Source organism: Cherax quadricarinatus, chromosome 36 (assembly GCF_038502225.1).
Source record: "Cherax quadricarinatus isolate ZL_2023a chromosome 36, ASM3850222v1, whole genome shotgun sequence".
Lineage (NCBI taxonomy): Eukaryota > Metazoa > Arthropoda > Malacostraca > Decapoda > Parastacidae > Cherax > Cherax quadricarinatus.
This window is the reverse complement of record NC_091327.1, coordinates 15,360,857-15,382,479: the sequence shown is the minus strand read 5'-3', so window position 1 is coordinate 15,382,479 and position 21,623 is coordinate 15,360,857. Positions and strand designations below refer to the sequence as shown.

The following is a 21,623-nucleotide window of genomic DNA, read 5'->3' as shown; positions in this document are numbered from 1 at the left end:
GGAATAGTCTAGGAAGTGATGTAGTGGAGGCAGGATCCATACATAATTTTAAGAAGAAGTATGATAAAACTCATGGAGCACGAAGAGTGACCTAGTAACGACCAAAGAAGAGGCCGGGTCAGAAGCTGTGACTCGACCCCTGCAACCACAATTAGGTGAACACACACACGCACACACACACACACACACACACACACACACACACACACACACACACACACACACACACACACACACACACACACACACACACACACACACACACAATATGTTTAAGCATTTATATCACTCGACAAAGGATGTAAAGGAGGAAAGAAGCAGCAAATGAATTAACTCTACGGAATCACCTTGCCATGTTTGGCGAGCGCTGACCACCGTCTGCCGTACATAGCGCATTACACTACGTACTATCCCTCTGCTTACATAGTCCCTCGTAGGAAGACTGCTTTTTTGAGGTGGCCTTGATCCAAGGAATCGGAGCTCTCTTTACTGGTGTGGGTCACATCCTGGGACAAAACTGACCTAATTTGCCCGAAATGCTCAGCATAACAAGCGGCTTTCTATACAGTAGTATGTCATTGATGTCAGCTATGGTCTGTATACCTTGTACATGTACTTGTAGAAATAAAGATATTATTATTATTATTATTATTATTATTATTATTATTATTATTATTATTATTATCCAGGTGCCATGTGATCAACCCAGACCGTAATATTTTTCTAATTCTTGGGCACAAAAGAACTGGTTAATCGAGGGATCTTGAAGTATACATGTAACCTGTGAACCACCAGTTGAGAATACTTTAATGCATACATCAGGGATTAAAAAAAAAAAACAGTGTATATGCACGTAGATAAATGTATTTCTATATGTATATCTTTCAAGTCGCAAGAAATAGAGAGTGGTATCTCACACCCAATTATTATTATTATTATTATTATTATTATTATTATTATAATTATAATTATTTCATAGGGATGTGTTAAACTCGTAAGGGTCATACAACACCTGTGTACATGGCCCGGTGGCCTGGTGGCTAAAGCTCCCGCTTCACACACGGAGGGCCCGGGTTCGATTCCCGGCGGGTGGGAACATTTCGACACGTTTCCTTACACCTGTTGTCCTGTTCACCTAGCAGCAAATAGGTACCTGGGTGTTAGTCGACTGGTGTGGGTCGCATCCTGGGGGACAAGATTAAGGACCCCAATGGAAATAAGTTAGACAGTCCTCGATGACGCACTGACTTTCTTGGGTTATCCTGGGTGGCTAACCCTCCGGGGTTAAAAATCCGAACGAAATCTTATCTTATCTCTTATCTTACATGCATTTGGGGACACTTGTTATTTGAGAGAAAACAGTTTTTTATGCATGAAATTATCGTTCACATGAGTGGAAATTATCGCTCACTTGGAGAATTTTAGTCCATATTTATGGAAAGTAATTGTATACTTGAAGAGATTACCTTTCTCCTATTGACACACGCACACACCTAGTTTGAAAAACGTTTCGCTCTCTAAAATCTTAATAAATTACATGAAATTTTACAGTGTTCGAAACGTCATTGCAAAATAAAATTAATAAAATGCTTATTTTATTTAAGCTTTATATGTCATCTTTTGTTATCGATAACCTTCCCTGCAGATGTTGTTTGACGCAGTGATAAAAGTAATAATATAAATAATATAATAATAATAATTATAAAAATTACTGATAATAATAATACCTCCCCTTCTCTAAATGAAATTTTTTTTTTAAGAAATTGAGGTACATTTTGTATAGTGTACAGTAATAAAAACTGTAGTGTATCTGAGCCTTGCAAATTAATTAATCCATGTTAAGCGCTAAACCCAAGTGAGTCATTCAGTACAGGACGTGTTGGAGGCTCGATCCTCCGTCTGGTGAGCGCCAGACAGACGCGCTTCCTAGTTGTACTCTCCTAGATGTTCTCTGAACCTTGCAAAGAAAGTTCCGAGTTAGGTTAAGGAATCAGAATTTCCCCTTTTCTTTCCCAGGTGCTGTATGACTCTTATGGGCTTAGCACTTTTCATGAATAATAATAATAATAATAATAATAATAATAATAATAATAATAATAATAATAATAATAATAATAATTAATAATAACAATAATAATTAATAATAATTAATAATTATAATAATTATTAATAATTATTAATAATTATAATATAATAATATATGCATCTGGGAAAATAGTGTTATTGTTTTTTTGGAGACAATGAAATACATTTTTGAAGTTCGAGAAAGTGGGAAAGAATTAATTTTCCTTCGTTATAGATTACTGTGTACTGGGTAAATATCGTGCACTTAACTGTGCACTTATGTCAGTATTATAATGCTATGATGTCAATATCATCATGGTCGTGGACACTTGTGTCAACTTCGTAATGATCATGACCACTTGTGTCCAGATTATAATTATTGTGTACAGTAGTGTCAGGATCGTATATCTGTAATTTAAAAATAAACGTAATTTCTCTATGCGCTGCATTATTTTCTGAGCACCTTGTGTGTTCAGCAACAGCTTCACTGATTAGAAACCCCGCCCTTAATTAATAGTGCATGTAGGATCGAGCCTCCACCACTCTTCAAGCTGACTGACTTCCACACAAAAGATACACGAATAAGCATTGTACTTGTCAAGACAGTTACTGAATGACGGAGAAAATGCTTTCCTCTTTTTTGGGTCATCTTCGGTTGGAGACGGCAGGTGTGTCTTACAAAAAAACTCAGCCGGCCTGGAACCCAGAGTTCACCTTGGAGAAATTTGACTCTTATTGAACTATTCCAGGGTCAGCTTTGCATCTTCGTAGATTTTGTCCTTCGCTTGAGGTTGTGGCCTCGCTGCTAACGACATAATGAAGATGATGGTGATGGATTAAACTGAGCCAGCCATTACTCACGAGGAGAGCCCAATTTTCAGTTCAAGAACCTTTGTCAGCAATATCCATGAAGGCATAAACCATTCGTGTTTTGGAAATGGGGACGATTCTTTCGTATTCTTGTTACATTCCTGGGGAAGCGCTAAGCCCCAGTATGGGTCACTCAACGCCTGTGAAATATGAAATAATCAGAGTTCAACCAAGGAAGGCTAGTTCCGATTCCTTAGGCTAAAAGCTCATTATCAGATCCTTTCACAGATTATAATACTTATCAATTGTCCAGGGACACTGGGTATCATTCGTCCTGATACAGTGTGTATCATTCTCTCCAGTACAGCTGGTCCAATTTGCTCCAGGACATTTGCTATCACTCGTTCTGGAAACCTGGTCATGATTTTACCGTGGAAACCACCTGCCGTCCTGTCAGAAGCACCGATTAACCTTTGCCTAGATGCAAGACCTACAATTTGTCCAAGGACATTTACCATCATTTGCCTTGGGAAACGGAATTTTATTTAACCTGGGACACAAGGTATCATTCGTTATGGGCAACTGGTGATTATGTTCGGGAACAATGACTACTGTTTACCCTGAACAATCGTGTTTTGACCTGGGAGAACTTCCTCTCACGCGTCCTGGAAAACCGTGTTGCGTACCTGTCACTGGCTATCGTTCGTTTAAGGACACCGATGACTATTGCTATCATTTACCTTGAAGACACCGGAGGTCACTACTCTACACACACTGGATATCATCCACTTGAGGCTAATGGCTATCATTCACCTTGAGAACACCTGTTATCATTCACCTTGAAGACGATCATTCGTCTGCAGAAACTGGTTATCATCAGCTTCAGGGCAGGGACCATCATTCACCTGATGGCATCGACTGTCTTTACCTTGAGGTTATCTTTTATCACTCGCCTTAGGAGTCCCGATTATTCTCCTCCTGAGGACACCGACCTCAGGACGCGTGCAGGCAGCTTCCACTCGGCAAAGTGTCCTAGACCCTACAATCAGGCGGGGACATAGCTCAGCCTGGGAGTGTCCGGACGTAATACTTAAACACCCGGGCCGGTCCAGATGAAGATTGCTCACGAGTCCAGGATCATACGATATTTCAGTCTTGTCCACACCATAAACTTGCCGCACCTGTCATAACTCTGCGGGGTAATAAACACACCCGCTTCACTCTGTAATCGCCTGCAGAAGAGGAGGTCGTCGCTCGCCTTCTCCTCCCTCTTCTTCCTCCTCTCATCTCTCTCCCTCTCTCCGTCCCTCCCTTCTTTTCCATGACAATTGTCTGGGGCCAACAGGGATACCGCCCCCTCATGCGTGAGCGCGTCATCGCTCTCTCCCTCTACCGCCACCTCCAGCAGCAACAGCAACAGCATTAACTGTGTGTGTGTGTCTCCCATCTTCCTTAGCTATGGCGAATTTTCCACCAAAAACGCATCCTCGTTTATTGGCGTCAAGAAAAAAACCATACAAGCATCCACACACCTGTATTCCCCATCCCACACTAATCCCACTAAAGAATGTCCCCTTTTACCGGTTAAGTAGCCCCAGAGAAGCCGCCATAATGGAAGCTATACACAGGTTCCACCAGGCGCCTGGAGCTTCATCTAGCAACTCGGTCATTGATTTCCCTCCCAACTCCACCGCCAGCCCAGGCTGATGTGGAGAGCGCCCGAGAGACACGTGGTTGCTCTCTGCCGGGATGGCGAGTCTCCCTGGCTTTCCTAAACTCTGTGCTGGTGCTGGTGCTGGTGGTGCTCTCTCTGGATAAACCTTTCCCTGGCCTGCGCCTCCTGTAGCGCTCCTGTCTCACCATGGCATCCAAGGAGTCCTCAAGCAGCACCGAATCGGAGTCTGAAGGTGAAGTAGTCTGTCTTTTGCTTGTCCTTCGTGTTGAAGTTCCACCATTTTAGAGGCTGCGCTTTCCCCATCGGGCGCATCACTCCGCTCTGTATTCACAAAGACTAGACAAGGGCACGTCACCCAACCTGACCTTTAGACGACCTTTGCACCGCGTTTATCGCCCTTGTATTTACATGGTGTGTTAGCTTAGAGACCTTTATTGCTGCACGTCAGTATTGTGACTATATGATATATTCATGACGGGTATCTTCATTGCATGACGCTGTCTCTACTTACGTCGTCGCACAGCATTCAGCTGAATGAAGACACACTCATCCCTTTGACTGGTACGGAAGTGGTTAACGGAGCGACACAAGAACCCTACAAGCGCGACGTTGCGTCTCATTCTCGTAACTCAACCGGATTATATTTCACATTTATTTGTATCGGTTCTTTACAGCATCTTGTATCAAGAGTCTTGCAATAACGCTAATGCAAATCTCAACACAATTTTTATTAATAACCAACTGTATGTTGTACGGGCACGTGTAAGTCAAATAGTATCAACAGCCAAAAACAATAGCGTGAAACTAGAAGCAGGAGGAATAACAATGGTAGGTATCCGAGACTACAAGGAAAAAAACGGTAGCCTGAGAATGTGGTTTCCTCAGACTACAAAACATTAGCCTGAGAAGGATATCAATGTCAACAAGATCAGCAAGAGAAACTGCATAAATATCAACAGCAATCCAAGGAGAATTTCAGTATTATCCTAAAAGAAACAGTGAAAGCCAACTCACGAGGAAAGCAACAACATGAATGAGAGAAGAAGCAGCAGCAACAGGGCTGTGGTCTTCGCCCTACAACTTTTGCAAATGCCTTTTTAGAGGTGCCTTCCTTAAGAGTGAAGTCCTAGACATTTTTGTTTCTGAACCCCATTCCCACTCAAACGCCATCCCAATAACGCCACTCGCCTCCTTAACTACTCCAAGACCGTCTTTCACCTCTTCACGCTCCCTACTTCCACGCCAACGCCATTTCCCGACACGCCACGCACCTTTACCATCACTGGAACCACCACCTTCCTTCTCCCAGTCAAGCCACCCCAACCATACCAAGATTCAGAACAAATCTGCTGACGCTGGGAAGCTCTTACCAACTGCCTGTTGGGTGTTCAAGACCGTCACATGTTCCTCGGAGCTGCAACAAACAAACACAGCTGCCTCATGCTGCCACTGTTCCTGTGCAGATTCAGATCATCACAAGAATCTCAAAGACAACATTCATATTAAAATATATATATATATATATATATATATATATATATATATATATATATATATATATATATATATATATATATATATACACTCGGTTTACGTCACTGCTGAAATCCCGAGAGTTAAAAACAGGAAGAGCCGCGCCTTCAGAAGCAACATTTACCTTTCTTAAAATTCGCGTAAGTTTCTGAAAAGAGATCTAGGCAGTGAAAATATTTTGAAAATATCACTGCATATTCACCAAAAGATTCTGCGTCTAAGAAGAGCTGAACTAGGTAAATGTTTAACCATTATTTTCTACGAGAGAGTAATTCCAAGAATGTATTGATAATGACTGGTATATGACGATATTCACTTCAAATCTATTTCAGAACGTTCAAGCCACAATGGGAGTTTCGAAGTCTTTTATTTCATGATTCAGAAGCAGTAGAACCGATTCGTATTTTGTCAAACATATATGATCCGCCATACAGGCATTCCCAGAACACTAAAGGTTAAGCTAAACACCCAAAGATATATTTGAGTCGCCAAATGAAGTGGACAACATTGCAAATTACAAAAAAGCAACACAAACCGCACCGAGCCACTGATCGCTGCTCTAGTCCAGGAACATGAGACTGAGGTCTTCACAATGTGTTAGAGAAGTCGGCAGTCATTCCCAAGGGCAAAAATTAAAGCATTGCTAGGAGGCTGGACTTCTAGGAACTTAAAGGTTCCATTTTGTTTTAATTCTCTTTAGCCTTAACTCTGCACTCGACTCAAAGCTCACAACCATCGCCGCTTGAAAAAAACAAAAACTTACAGAAGCAAATTTAGACTAGAGGTATGTTGGTCTTTGAAAGATCCCGAAAAGACACTCATAACTCATAAGCTCAGCCCTCTCTATCTCAATTCTCGGTAAAGGAATAGTGTATGGTGGAGCATAAGTTTCTAATACAGTTTAATATCAGCGATAAAGAGTTAAAAGCAATCAGAAGAGCCATTCACAGGACATCGCATGGAAACTAACACGTTAATTTTTTTTAAGGATTGCAAATTGGCACCTGCACATCCCAAAACCACGTCGAACCTTTCACTAAGACACATCAAGTGTACAGAGTTAGTCATACAGGAGAGGTATGTTCTAGATATCTTACAGAGACCAATATCCGTATATATACACCAGCGCTAAGTCTGAAGCCGCTTTGAAGTCATACACACATAACCCGCACATAAGAAAGAGGAGCTTACGACGACGTATCGGTCCGATTTGGACCATTTATAAAGTCACACTAACAGAAAGGAGAGAAGGAGGGAGTATATATAGGCCAGCAGACAAGGACGGGTTATTTGTGTATGGTTCCAGGCACGGTATTGTGCCTTTTTGTTATTTGAAGTCATACTTTCATGACATCGGTGATAATGGTTTGAAACCGATTGTTCACAACTTATAAAAAAACATACAAAACCCTAAAACAGTGCAAAAGCTTCCTTTGAGAAAACACATCAGTGTAGAGGTTGGAAGCTTTAGCACGGAATCTACAGTAAGTAGCGAAAGAACCAAGACTTTTTAATGCCCTCCCTTCATACACAAGGAGGATTACCAATAGACCCCTGGCTGTCTTCAACAGGGAAATGGACAAGTCTCTCCAGTCGGTGCCTAATCAGTCGGGCCGTGGTGCTTGTGTTGGTCTTCGTGCGACTACTAAGAACATCCTGGTTAATCAGGCCATCCACCGGGAGATTTGGCCTGGGACCAGGGAGCAGGGGCGTCGACCCCCGCAACACACTCGAGGCAAACTAAACTTTCTGTAGATTATATCGACGACTATTAATCTAAGCTTATCAAAGATGTTTTACTAATAAAAAAATTATTTCACCTGAAAACATATACTTGAAACCGAAGAGAATGTAAGAGTCTTTGAGCTGAGGTCTTTGTATTGATTATATATCTTTCACTTCACATGTTGCCGAAACGAACTTCTAAGTCTTCAGGATGAAGGATAGCTTTCTTCTACAAGTGCCGGCTTGTAGATAAATGGTTCAGACAACCAACAAGTTGATAAATTAGACACATGTGCAACACTTGGGTATCTTTAATGAGGAAACGTTTCGCCACACAGTGGCTTCATCAGTACATACAAAGGAGAATCGTGATGAACAGGAGGAGTTTGAGGTAATCAGTCCCTCAGCCTTGAATCGATGTAATCAGTCTCAAGGCTGAGGGACTGATTACGTCAAACTCCTCCTGTTCTTCACGATTCTCTTTTGTATGGACTGATGAAGCCACTGTGTGGCGAAACGTTTCCTCTTTAAAGATACCCAAGTGTTGCACATTTTTCCAGTTTATCAAGTGCCGGTTTAGCCGGGTTGGGATGACTGGATCTACGGGCCACTAGCACAAACAGACTGGTTGACCAGGGGATCAACAGGGTAGCCTCGCCTCAGGCCGGACTCCGGGAGGAGATGAGCCCTCGAAATCGGTCTGAGATGAATAAATATAAGTAAAACATAGTCTCTAAATATTTGATTAAAAAATCTTAATTAGATCTTGACGAAAAACCATAAGGAAATGAGACCAAGAATTTGTTTTATCTCGTTGGTTTAAAGGTGGGTGTCACTGGCAGCATCCGAGATGGGCGACTTTATATTCTCTGCCAAACTTTCCTACCAGACGAAGCGCTAAACAAAACTCCACAGGTTGAGAAATATTGCCAGAAACTCTGCTCTACGGTCTCATTTCTCCCTTTACATTTTTCCGATTATATTCTGCTATGTTGGGCTCTCTCTCCTTCTGGGTTCTTCCCCTTTTTTTACATTACGTGTTAAGCTTTTAGTTCTAAGTGTTCCAAAACGATGTTTTCATTGTCTGCCAATCACAAGCTTAATATTTTTCTCTTAGTCTTATGGACATGCACTAGGCTTGTCCTATGCAACTTTTGGAACCTCGTTAACTGTTATGTTAGACTACTGATGTATTAACTCTCCATTCATTGGGAATGTTTTTTTTTTACCTCATCTTCTATTTTGGGTTTGTTTTATGTTAAATTTACTAAGGCTTGAAATATTAGGTCACTTAACTTATTCCTCTCAGCTGTTGGCAGTAGTTTCAAGTAGTTAATTCACGTTTTCTGTTATGAGACGGCTCTCACGGGGTTACTCCTACATCTGAGAAGAGTAAGCTTTCTGTCTAGCTGTCGGATATGACGAGCATTAGGACGGAATTGCTTTAGTTTGTTTTTTCTAATTGTGCCATGCCATAAAATGGATAGCTACATAATTGCTTTCTGTGTGTCACTAATAGCATGATTTAAACTTGTCAGACAGGCTCTGCTCCCAAATACAATTAACTATAATTAATCCCATATTAATACAGCATTTAATTGCGTTTGCATTCTCATTTTTTTCGCGTTTATTGTTAACCCATAAAAAGAGCTTTTATTTTACCATTAGCCATTGTATGTGTGTTCGTAGGATCGCTTTCCCCCAAGCATCTCTGAAACCCTAGCGATGATTGCTTGCATTCACTCCACAGCTCGGAACAACTGCCCCTGGACCTCTGGTAAGTACAAACCCCAAGCAACACGGTGAATGTAGGTTTGCATGTTGCAAGTCCACGCGCAGCCCGACTGGGAGGTGAGTTGCTCTTTTGGTTTTGTAGGTGGAAAGTTTCTACGCCTTTTTTTTTTTTTAATCGTCCCAGCCTCGTCGAAGGATGCTGCTGCAGGTGATGCTGCTGACGCTGGTGATGCTGAAGTGGGCTTATATAAGAAGACACCTCCAGTGGTGAACATAGCTTCATTAAATGTGAGATTTCTCTGATTTTGATTGGTAATGAAGGTCTTCCTCTACCTGTGTCTGCCTGAAGTGTTTTCTTCATGTTTTTTATGTCATTTATTATTGCTTTTATGTACTGTATATTACCTCATGTGCCGTACTCTCTCTTTTTTTAAACTTTTCACCAGATTAGTTAGTTTTCTTCTGTCTTCTTTCCAACTCCTTTATGAAATTTTCTGCTTCTCACGACGTTTTTTCACATTATTGTTCCTCACTTGATCTCAGTTGCACAACATACCTTTTAGATGTTTTTCTCTACATTGCACAGAATTGCAAGTCTCCTGACACCTGTCCCTGACACAGTAAATTGATATCTAAAAAATAGTCCGTTGCAGTGGGTCGCATCCAGGGGTAACACCTAAGAACTCCAGATACAACAAGCCTTTTACAGGGAATGTCTTATTACGAAAATAGTTTTTCTCGTAATCAACAGACGGAGTATTAAGCCTCCATCATACTGACGCTGAATAACCTATATAGATTTAGCGCTTATTTAGTTATTTGCATTTAATATTTTTTTGAGGTGTTCTGATTTTTATTACCGGATGGCAGGGGCGGATCTACTGTGAAATTAATGAAGCTTAAGTTTCAAGGCCCCTTATCCCGGAGTGGCCCCAAAAGCGACCTTAGTCCACATTGCTTAAAAATTTGGGGTCTACTGTATGTGAAGGAGTTGCGAAGGGCCCCCATAACAGTTCAAGCTTCAGGGCCCCAAAAATGCAGGTCCGCCACTGCCCTGAAGGGGGTGGGGGTGTAGGGAATTAATAACCAGAATGACATCATAACATTTCAGTTGTCTTTGGTAAATTAAGAAGGAATTTTAACCATTATGAATATTACAAAGATAGTGCAGAGCAGGTCTTCCGTGAACAAAGCTTCATGCATTAGTTAGCTTCCCAAGATAACGAAACAGAATAAATAGGAATCATCACCAAAGAGAATTATGACTCGGCAATAGTTTCGGACAGACTGAAACGTCGTCATAAGGTTTATCTTCAAAGTGCGGGTATTTGGTTTTCAATATCAGCTTTGAGAGAAACGTTCTGTAATGAGGCCAAGAGGTCAGTATTTTGCCTTCCTTCAGCCAGCCATTTAGTTCCTGTTATTTGGGAAAAGTAGAACTCTTTCATTTGATGGATACCCTACGGGGTAGCCCAGTGGTGAGAGTCATGCCTCTCACCACTGGGGTCCAGGGTTCGAGACCCGGAAGAACTAACTAACTTTCATTTGATGAATCTGTTGAGTCCGACAACATCGCCTCTTCACCATCTGTTGAGATATTTTCTGTCCGGCAACAGAGGAGCTTCATCAAGTGTTAGATAACACAGCACCAGAGTAAATAACTAGAATACACATATGGATGAATCAGACAAGTAGAAGAGAGGATAGATAGAAGATATATAAAACAGAGGACTAGAAAGAATAAAATAGTCAGCTAGAGATGAATATGATAAAGAGCACGAGATGAATATAACAGAGGGCTAGAGATGAATATAGGAGAGGGTTAGAAGTGAATATATTAGAGGACTAGAGGTGAGTAGAGCAAAGGGCTAGAGATAAGCAGAGTTAACCATATTTGCTGGAACAAAGAGAAACAGAGAACTTGAGAAGATAAATGGAACAGATGATCGGAACAGAGGCCTGAACAAGTGGATTGAAATGAAGACCTTGAAAAGAATACTAAACAGGAATCTGAAATAAAACACAAACACAGGAACAGAGACCGGGAATAGAGGACTGTAGTAGAGGATTGGAATGTACTATCGGAACAGAGGACTGTAGTAGAGGATTGGAATGTACTATCGGAACAGAGGACTGTAGTAGAGGATTGGAATGTACTATCGGAACAGAGGACTGTAGTAGAGGATTGGAATGTACTATCGGAACAGAGGACTGTAGTAGAGGATTGGAATGTACTATCGGAACAGAGGACTGTAGTAGAGGATTGGAATGTACTATCGGAACAGAGGACTGTAGTAGAGGATTGGAATGTACTATCGGAACAGAGGACTGTAGTAGAGGATTGGAATGTACTATCATAACAGAGGACTGTAGTAGAGGATTGGAATGTACTATCATAACAGAGGACTGTAGTAGAGGATTGGAATGTACTATCGGAACAGAGGACTGTAGTAGAGGATTGGAATGTACTATCATAACAGAGGACTGTAGTAGAGGATTGGAATGTACTATCGGAACAGAGGACTGTAGTAGAGGATTGGAATGTACTATCATAACAGAGGACTGTAGTAGAGGATTGGAATGTACTATCATAACAGAGGACTGTAGTAGAGGATTGGAATGTACTATCATAACAGAGGACTGTAGTAGAGGATTGGAATGTACTATCGGAACAGAGGACTGTAGTAGAGGATTGGAATGTACTATCGGAACAGAGGACTGTAGTAGAGGATTGGAATGTACTATCATAACAGAGGACTGTAGTAGAGGATTGGAATGTACTATCATAACAGAGGACTGTAGTAGAGGATTGGAATGTACTATCGGAACAGAGGACTGTAGTAGAGGATTGGAATGTACTATCATAACAGAGGACTACCAGAGGATCGGATTAATGAATGTCGTCTTTTTTATTTTTTATATTATGACAAATATTGTAAGCGCTTGAAGGAGGATAAATTACACTCTCGATGGGTTTCGATATTCGTTAATATATATATATATATATATATATATATATATATATATATATATATATATATATATATATATATATATATATATATATATATATATATATATATATATATTAAAAAACATCCGACCCATTCATTTATTGGAAAAAACTGAAATAAAGAATTACATTGAAATGTAATAGAATTCACAAAACAATTTCCTTTTAATTTTTCCCCTGTAATTCTCATATTGATTAATATGTTTGGCTTTGCTACATTTTATTTCCTATTTTCGAGATATTTATATTTATATGTTTGCCTTTTGTGCTTGGTGCTCTTTAATATCCCTTGATGCAGATGAAGGGTCTTTAATCCAAGGAATTTGAGCTACCCTCCCTTCCACTGATCAAACCTGATTACGTACTATATCCTAAGCACCCTAAGTGTTCCTTGCGGGGTTAGATTCTTCCCCTTAAAATACATGTAAAAATCATGTTTAATATTAATTGTAGCCAAGATAGATATTGTGACGAAGTGTTTGTGATGACGCTTTTTATTGTAATCACCGGATCTGGATTTAAATTAGAATTATCTGAGTTTAATGATGCTGGTGAAGGTTTATTTGTCAGGAAACACGAGAAATGTCTCTCCTGAAAAGTTGTTTTGGTCATGTGTTGACCCATAACTTGGTCAACATATGACATAAATGGGTTTCGCACAACAATAAACAAAGGTAACCTCTACCTGGTACTGTCTTAAGATATGTCGATTACTACGAAGATCATATTTAAATGTAAATAAACTGTGTAGCTGCAGTCAAGACGAATGCGCAGACTGAGCAACTTCAATAAAAGTGATTGTGTATGACTTAAGAAATCGTAATGACACGATTGCAAATAAACCATACCCCCGGCCGGGATTGAACCCGCGGTCATAGAGTCTCAAAACTCCAGCCCGTCGCGCTAGCCACTAGACCAGCTAGCCACAATAAGATTCATCCAACTAGGTATATTTCTACACCATAGGAAAGTTAGCACAGGCACCTCTGTGACCACAAATGCAAGTTTTTACAGACGAATCTCCAGCTAGCGTGGCCGTGACGAACTCTAGCTCAAGTCCCTTCACGGCCACGCTAGCTGGAGATTCGTCTGTAAAAACTTGCATTTGTGGTCACAGAGGTGCCTGTGCTAACTTTCCTATGGTGTAGAAATATACCTAGTTGGATGAATCTTATTGTGGCTAGCTGGTCTAGTGGCTAGCGCGACGGGCTGGAGTTTTGAGACTCTATGACCGCGGGTTCAATCCCGGCCGGGGGTATGGTTTATTTGCAATCGTGTCATTACGATTTCTTAAGTCATGTTGACGGCAGTGAAGGGACTTGAGCTAGAGTTCGTCACGGCCACGCTAGCTGGAGATTCGTCTGTAAAAACTTGCATTTGTGGTCACAGAGGTGCCTGTGCTAACTTTCCTATGGTGTAGAAATATACCTAGTTGGATGAATCTTATTGTGGCTAGCTGGTCTAGTGGCTAGCGCGACGGGCTGGAGTTTTGAGACTCTATGACCGCGGGTTCAATCCCGGCCGGGGGTATGGTTTGATTGTGTATACTGCGTAGTAAAAGTTAAAACATAAACTGACGGAGAATGTTTGCTGTGAAAGCCCACACGTCTTCGTCTTCAGGAATCCCAATCAGTCGTTAAATAATTCGTCACATTATTACTGCGTTGACTGTAGACTTTAAATGGTGAGACTCCTTCTGTGTCATCATCTGTTTCTGTTCTTGGCGTGTGCATAAAAAATAGATGTTCCTAAATTACCTGTTGGTTAATATGCACATAGTTACATGAACACATTCAGTCACACACACACACACACACACACACACATACGTACGTTACAAGAACAAGATCTTTTATAATGTAAACATAAAATCACAAAACATCGAACAATTAAAGAAATTTCCCACATTATGCAACTACAACACAACACATTTTTGAGACTTACGGTAAAAAAATTCCAGTGCCCGAAGTCCAAGAAATTTTCTAAGGAATATGGGTTCCCGATCCTAGACCCCTTGTACTAAATCTTTACGAGCGCCAGGCGCTGTTGATTCGCCTCCGGGCTACTCCCTTCGTCTGGAGAACAGGGAGGAGGTGTGGCACTGAGCTATCAACCACACCACCGCACATTACGGGGCGACGCTCCCACTAGCGCAAGAACTCTGAGGGTTAAAAATTACATTATTTCATTCGGGCAGCAGCTGGGCAAGTGATGGCTCTAAGAGGCTGTCTGCGCCACCATGCGATCAGAATATCGTGACTGTCGCGAGCAAGTGAATTATGAATATTCCAGTGCTCAAAGAATATTTTGCGAATATTAGAACGAGGAGAAGTTTTGCGTGTGTGTGTGTGTGTGTGTGTGTGTGTGTGTGTGTGTGTGTGTGTGTGTGTGTGTGTGTGTGTGTGTGTGTCTGTGTGTGTAGCTGTCTCCCTCCCACACTTCTTTGATCTATTTCCCATACATCCCTTCCTTTCCCCTACCTCTTGAACCCCTCTTCCTTAATTGCCTCCTGCTTACCCCAACACATTCACACACTAACATAAACACACAAACATACACAGTGGTTAGAGTCGTAAGCGCAAAACCGAGAGAACCTGGGTTCGATTTCCGGGCAATGTGTGACTTATAGGCAATTATCCTTCCACCTGCTGCACTCGTTCAAAAAACAGTAAATGCGTACCTGAATTAGTCCATTGTTGTGGGCCACATCTGTGGGTAAAAAGGTCAGATGTAATAATAATAATAATAATAATAATAATTATGAATGGCCACCACGAGCATTTCTATTAGCCTGTTAAAATAATTTCAAAAAGGTTATCATAAATAGGTCATCTCACAAGACTGCATTCTTCAGGACGAACCTTCTCGGAGTGCGTGTGTTTCCGTCCTGGCGTCTCTTCAGACATTCAGAAGCGAATGATAAAAATGTCGGCATTCTGAAAAACTGTAGAGAGAGAATGTCGGAAATCCATAATCATGCGTCGAAAGAGGTGGAGGGAAGAGGGGAAGGAGGTAATGGAGAAAAACAGTGAGGTTTTTAGCTGGAGGTGATTGTTGTGTCCTCGACGGCCCTGGAAGCTCACATTTCCTGCCTTTGTGCTTTCTCTGCCCACTTTCCTATCTCTCTCTCTCTCGTCAACCCATCTCTCTCTCTCTCTCTCTCTCTCTCTCTCTCTCTCTCTCTCCCTCCCTCCCTCTCTCCCTCCCTCCCTTTCTCTCTCCTTCTCTCCCTCCCTCCCCTTTCTCAAGTTCATGATGTATTCCAGAAAATTCAAGAACCTGTCTTCCTACCAGCTGGCTGGCACCTGACTGACGAAAAGGAATATGATTGGAACATATTTTATAAGCTCACGTTCACCGGATATTTGCCTTTGCTGATAGAGTGTAATATAGTGATTATAGTATATTTAGACACACACACACACACACACACACACACACACACACACACACACACACACACACACACACACACACACACACACACACACACATGATTTCGTACAACATTGAATAAGGAATATATCATTTGCATTTTTGTTACGAGACGAACGTGGGCGATTTGCTCAAATCTCGCGCAACACAGCGGTGGGTCTCTCTCCCTCTCTCTGTCTCTTTGCCTCTCTATCTCTGCCTCTCTGTTTCTCTGTCTGTCTCTCTGTCTCTCTCTCTCTCTCTCTCTCTCTCTCTCTCTCTCTCTCTCTCTCTCTCTCTCTCTCTCTCTCTCTCTCTCTCACTCTCTTTAACACAGGGTTTGAGAAGGTTAAGGATCCCTAACTTTATTGACAAGCTATTTACAGGTTAAGGATTCCTAACTTTATTGGCAGGCTAAGAGCTGTCTCTGTTTCTCTCTCTGTCTCTCTCTCTGTCTCTCTCTGTCTCTCTATCTCTCTGTCTCTCTCTCTCTCTCTGTCTCTCTGTCTCTCTCTGTCTGTCTGTCTGTCTGTCTGTCTGTCTGTCTGTCTGTCTGTCTCTCTCTCTCTCTCTCTCTCTCTCTCTCTCTCTCTAACAGTACGTAATGCATCTCAACAGGGAGTATCTTCATTCTCTACAAAGTTCTTCCTAATCACTGAAGAATCAATAATCTCTCACAACATTTCATATTTCTTCGCAATAACTCTCTCTCACACAGCTCAAATAATTAAAACACACTCTCTTTAGAGACAATAAAACATGTACTTTCTTAAAAACCTGTGGCTGCCCGAGTTATATATGACTGCAGGTTATTAATAAATGTTCTTGTTGACAGTGGACACCAAGTTCATGATTGACTGAACTTGGGTGGAAGGTATTAAGCGGTGAAGTCACGAGGGTATATTGTTATTGACCTACGTTGTTGATCGGTCAGGATGAGATAATATTAATGGCTTGCAAGTCTAGAGCAGCAACAGCTTGCCTGATCAAATAGTCTAGGAAATTTGCCGTCAGACCGGCCTGACACTAGAAAATAAGCTGGAAAAGTATCACTGGTATAAACTTGATGCAGCAAATTCTTCAGGACACAATTTGCTCGTATATGACTGCAACGTAGATTTTTAAAGTCACCAAGGTGAACTCTGTGATTGGTTTAGCGTGTTAGCGTGTTAGCGTGTAAATGTTAGACAAGTCATATATGTTACCAAGGCTCGAACTTGCCTAGAAGCTCTCTGTGTGAGTATTGTTTTCTAAATCAACTACAGTGGTTAGATTAACACCCATTTGAGTGCAGCTGTGTGTTACCATTTGGCAGGGTCACTTGTCGATAGATACGTGCATGTGTGTGTGTGTGTTGTGTGTGTGTGTGTGTGTGTGTGTGTGTGTGTGTGTGTGTGTGTGTGTGTATGTGTGTGTTGTGTGTGTGTATGTGTGTGTTGTGTAATGTGTATGGGTGCCTGCCTGTGCGTATGTGTGTCTGCCTGTGTGAATGTGTGTCTGCCTGTGTGTATGTGTCTGCTTGTGTGTCTGTGTGTGTTGTGTGTGTGTGTGTGTGTGTGTGTGTGTATGTGTGTGTGTGTGTGTGTGTGTGTGCGTGTGTGTGTGTATGTGCGTGTGTTTGTATAACAAATGCTTCCTTTCACCAATAAACGAGTAATCTGTCCAGTGTTCAGGTGGCGCTCTGGTGCACCCTGAATTATGGGATTTTTCAACCTTTTTCGAAACAATTTTCATTATTAGTTCCGAGAAGCAGATCAGCTTTAGTCTGGGGTCCACAGTTTGGCTGCACAGGCATGTGAATAGATGATAACAGTGCTTTATTGTTAGTCAAAATTACCGTGATTTTTGTGGCACTTTCACGCATAAATGTTATTGATTACAGGATTTGAAGCACATACACACACACACACACACACACACACACACACACACACACACACACACACACACACACACATATACAACTAGCTGACTTGTATAGACTAACCGTCTACAGACATAATGATACGAAATTATCAACCAAGCTCAGTACAATACAATCTGTCCCATCAACTGGCGAAACTGAAATCACAGGAAGAACTTACACACTTGACTGTGTGAAAGTGATGCTAATAAAGTCTCTCTACCTGACATCACTAACAGCCTGTTCATCACCTGGATAGGCTGAAAGCACAGGAAGAACATTTATATTGCTTTAAGCGTACAGAAAATTATCAGCCACAGCAGCAATAAATAACAAGAGGAAGAGGGGGGAGATGGTAGAGGGCAATACTTAGATATAATAATGGATGGTCTGAAGAGAAAATGGATGAGGAATGGGAAAGAAAGCTTAATGTTCTCCAGAAAGAAGCACTGAAAGTGTACAAAAAAAGGTAAGCAGGGAAGATAACTTAGAATCGGAGAAAAATGCAATTATGGCCATAGAAAGAGCTGGAAAAGGAAATGTAAACGTTGAAGGAGACCATGGAGAAAATGAGAGGAGGGTAGAAGGAGCAGTAATAACGAAGGAAAAAAACGGGAGCAGAGGAATCAGAAAGGGACAAAGGTGAAGTCATTACAATAAATACTCTTATGAGACGAAAATGCGCAAATACCTAATAAGAGATAATTTAAAAAAAAAATCCCTCATTAAAACGAAACATTGCCTCAGTAAAGGCATACTCACATACACCTGACTTCATACCTGTGGACATTACGCACTTCAAGCAGGAAACAGAGCGCTTATACCACACCATATGTTGCTTCACGTGTCTCCATTTCAATTATCCTCTTTCTACCAGTTATATATTCTTCCCTTCCGTGTAATTAATTTTGTCTAGAGTCTCAACAGGAGAGCTTGCAAAAGACCACTTGATTATAAATTAATTATAATGTCAAAATAAATATCCGAGCGCGTCACAGTTTCTGGCGTAATCGTTCCCAAATTAATGTTTTGATAAATATGTCCATTTATATTTATGCATTTAGTAGTTAGTGGTAAGATGACCCAAACTCTCCGCTGAAGTAGTAGTAGCGATGGTAGTAGTAGTAGTAGTAGTAGTAGTAGTAATAGCAATGGTAGTAGTAGTAGTAATAGTAGTAGTAGTAGTAGTAGCAATGGTAGTAGTAGTAGTAGAAGTAGTAGTAGTAGTAGTAGCAATGGTAGTAGTAGTAGTAGTAGTAGTAGTTACTAGTTGTCAAAAGTACTTGCCGACAGTCGACTTTTTTGTGTGGTGTGTTTGTATATTGTGCGTGTGGTTGCAGGGATCGAGTCGCAGCTCCTGGCCCCGACTCTTCGCTGATCGCTACTAGGTTCACTCTCCCCTGGCCTCAAGAGCCTTATCGTACCTCTTCTTGAAGCTGTGTGTTGATCCTGCCTCTGCCTCTTCACACTTCAGTTCATTCCACTATGTGCGCACGCGTGTGTGTGTGTGTGTGTGTGTGTGTGTGTGTTATGCAGGAATATGCTGCAGGATATACCCCGGGAATATAACAGGTACATACTGAGTAATGTCAAAAGGATATTTTGCAGGTATGTAAGACTGGAATATCTCAAAGGATATAATGCAAAGATACACCACAGAAACATACTACAATAATACGACACAAAACCATACCACTCAAATATACTTCGGGAATATAACACGAAGATATACTGCAAGAAAGTGCCTCAAGAATGTGATAGTATAAGAAAATATTGTTAAAATATACTACACAATACGCAGTTGCACTATACCACTGGACTATACCTTTGCACTATACCACTGGACTATACCTTTGCACTATACCACTGGACTATACCTTTGCACTATACCACTGGACTATACCTTTGCACTATACCACTGGACTATACCTTTGCACTATACCACTGGACTATACCTTTGCACTATACCACTGGACTATACCTTTGCACTATACCACTGGACTATACCTTTGCACTATACCACTGGACTATACCTTTGCACTATACCACTGGACTATACCTTTGCACTATACCACTGGACTATACCTTTGCACTATACCACTGGACTATACCTTTGCACTATACCACTGGGCTATACCTTTGCACTATACCACTGGACTATACCTTTGCACTATACCACTGGACTATAGCTTTGCACTATACCACTGGACTATACCTTTGCACTATACCACTGGACTATACCTTTGCACTATACCACTGGACTATACCTTTGCACTATACCACTGGACTATACCTTTGCACTATACCACTGGACTATACCTTTGCACTATACCACTGGACTATACCTTTGCACTATACCACTGGAATATACTCGTATCAGACGCAACATGCTCGCCATTTTGGTCTTCACCGAATCTCTACCTAGTGATTTATTACCCTGGGAAGCCATTTTGTTCCGGTAGTATGTGATTAATGTGAACTTTTATGATTGTTCAGCGACTCGCCTTGCCCTGCGTCGCCTCGACCACCCTCGCCTTGCCCTGCGTCGCCTCGACCACCCTCGCCTTGCCCTGCGTCGCCTCGACCACTCTCGCCTTGCCATGCGTCGCCTCGACCTCCCTCGCCTTGTCCTGCGTCGCCTCGGCCACCCTCGCCTTGTCCTGCGTCGCCTCGACCACTCTCGCCTTGCCATGCGTCGCCTCGACCACCCTCGCCTTGCCCTGCGTCGCCTCGACCACCCTCGCCTTGTCCTGCGTCGCCTCGACCACCCTCGCCTTGTTCTGTTTCGCCTCGACCTCCCTCGCCTTGTCCTGCGTCGCCTCGACCACCCTCGACTTGTCCTGCGTCGCCTCGACCACCCTCGCCTTGTTCTGCGTCGCCGCGCCCACCCTCGCCTTGTTCTGCGTCGCCTCGACCTCCCTCGCCTTATCCTGCGTCGCCTCGACTACTCTCGCCTTGCCCTGCATCGCCTCGGCCACCCTCGCCTTGTCCTGCGTCGCCTCGACTACTCTCGCCCTGCCCTGCGTCGCCTCGACCACTCTCGCCTTGCCATGCGTCGCCTCGACCACCCTCGCCTTATCCTGCGTCGCCTCGACCACCCTCGCCTTATCCTGCGTCGCCTCGACCACCCTCGCCTTATCCTGCGTCGCCTCGACCTCCCTCGCCTTGTCCTGCGTCGCCTCGCCAACCCTCCCCTTGTTCTGCGTCGCCTCGACCTCCCTCGCCTTGTCCTGAGTCGCCTCGACCACCCTCGCCTTGTTCTGCGTCGCCTCGCCCACCCTCTCCTTGTTCTGCGTCGCCTCGACCTCCCTCGCCTTGTCCTGCGTCGCCTCGACCACCCTCGCCTTGTCCTGCGTCGCCTCGACTACTCTCGCCTTGCCCTGCATCGCCTCGGCCACCCTCGCCTTATCCTGCGTCCTGTATAAGTCATGCGGGTTTACCGCTTGCTTTTGAAATAAATGATTGAAATAATAATAATAATAATAATAATAATAATAATTATTATTATTATTATTATTATTATTATTATTATTATTATTATTATAATATGAAGAACTTTATCCATGAAAGCAAAGAGGGGAATGTATGAGAGTATAGTTACACCAATGCTCTTATATGGGTGTGAAGCATGGGTGATGAATGTTGCAACAAGGAGAAGGCTGGAGGCAGTGGAGATGTCGTGTCTGAGGGCAATGTGTGGTGTGAATATAATGCAGAGAATTCGTAGTTTGGAGATTATGAGGTGCGGGATT

The 21,623-nt window shown here is 42.2% G+C and overlaps 1 protein-coding gene across 8 annotated transcripts in view; it reads left to right on the top strand.

Annotated features, from left to right (window-relative positions):
- Positions 1-21,623, top strand: part of LOC128691404 (homeotic protein ultrabithorax-like) — a 1,565,881-nt gene that overhangs the window by 831,513 nt on the left and 712,745 nt on the right. For 7 of the 8 annotated variants that reach the window (XM_070091535.1, XM_070091530.1, XM_070091531.1 and 4 more), the window contains one exon: positions 9,558-9,584. The exons of the other annotated variant lie outside the window; for it this stretch is intronic. In XM_070091535.1, the coding sequence (XP_069947636.1) occupies positions 9,558-9,584 (27 nt within the window). The remainder of the gene's footprint in view (positions 1-9,557; positions 9,585-21,623) is intronic. 8 annotated transcript variants of the gene reach the window in all.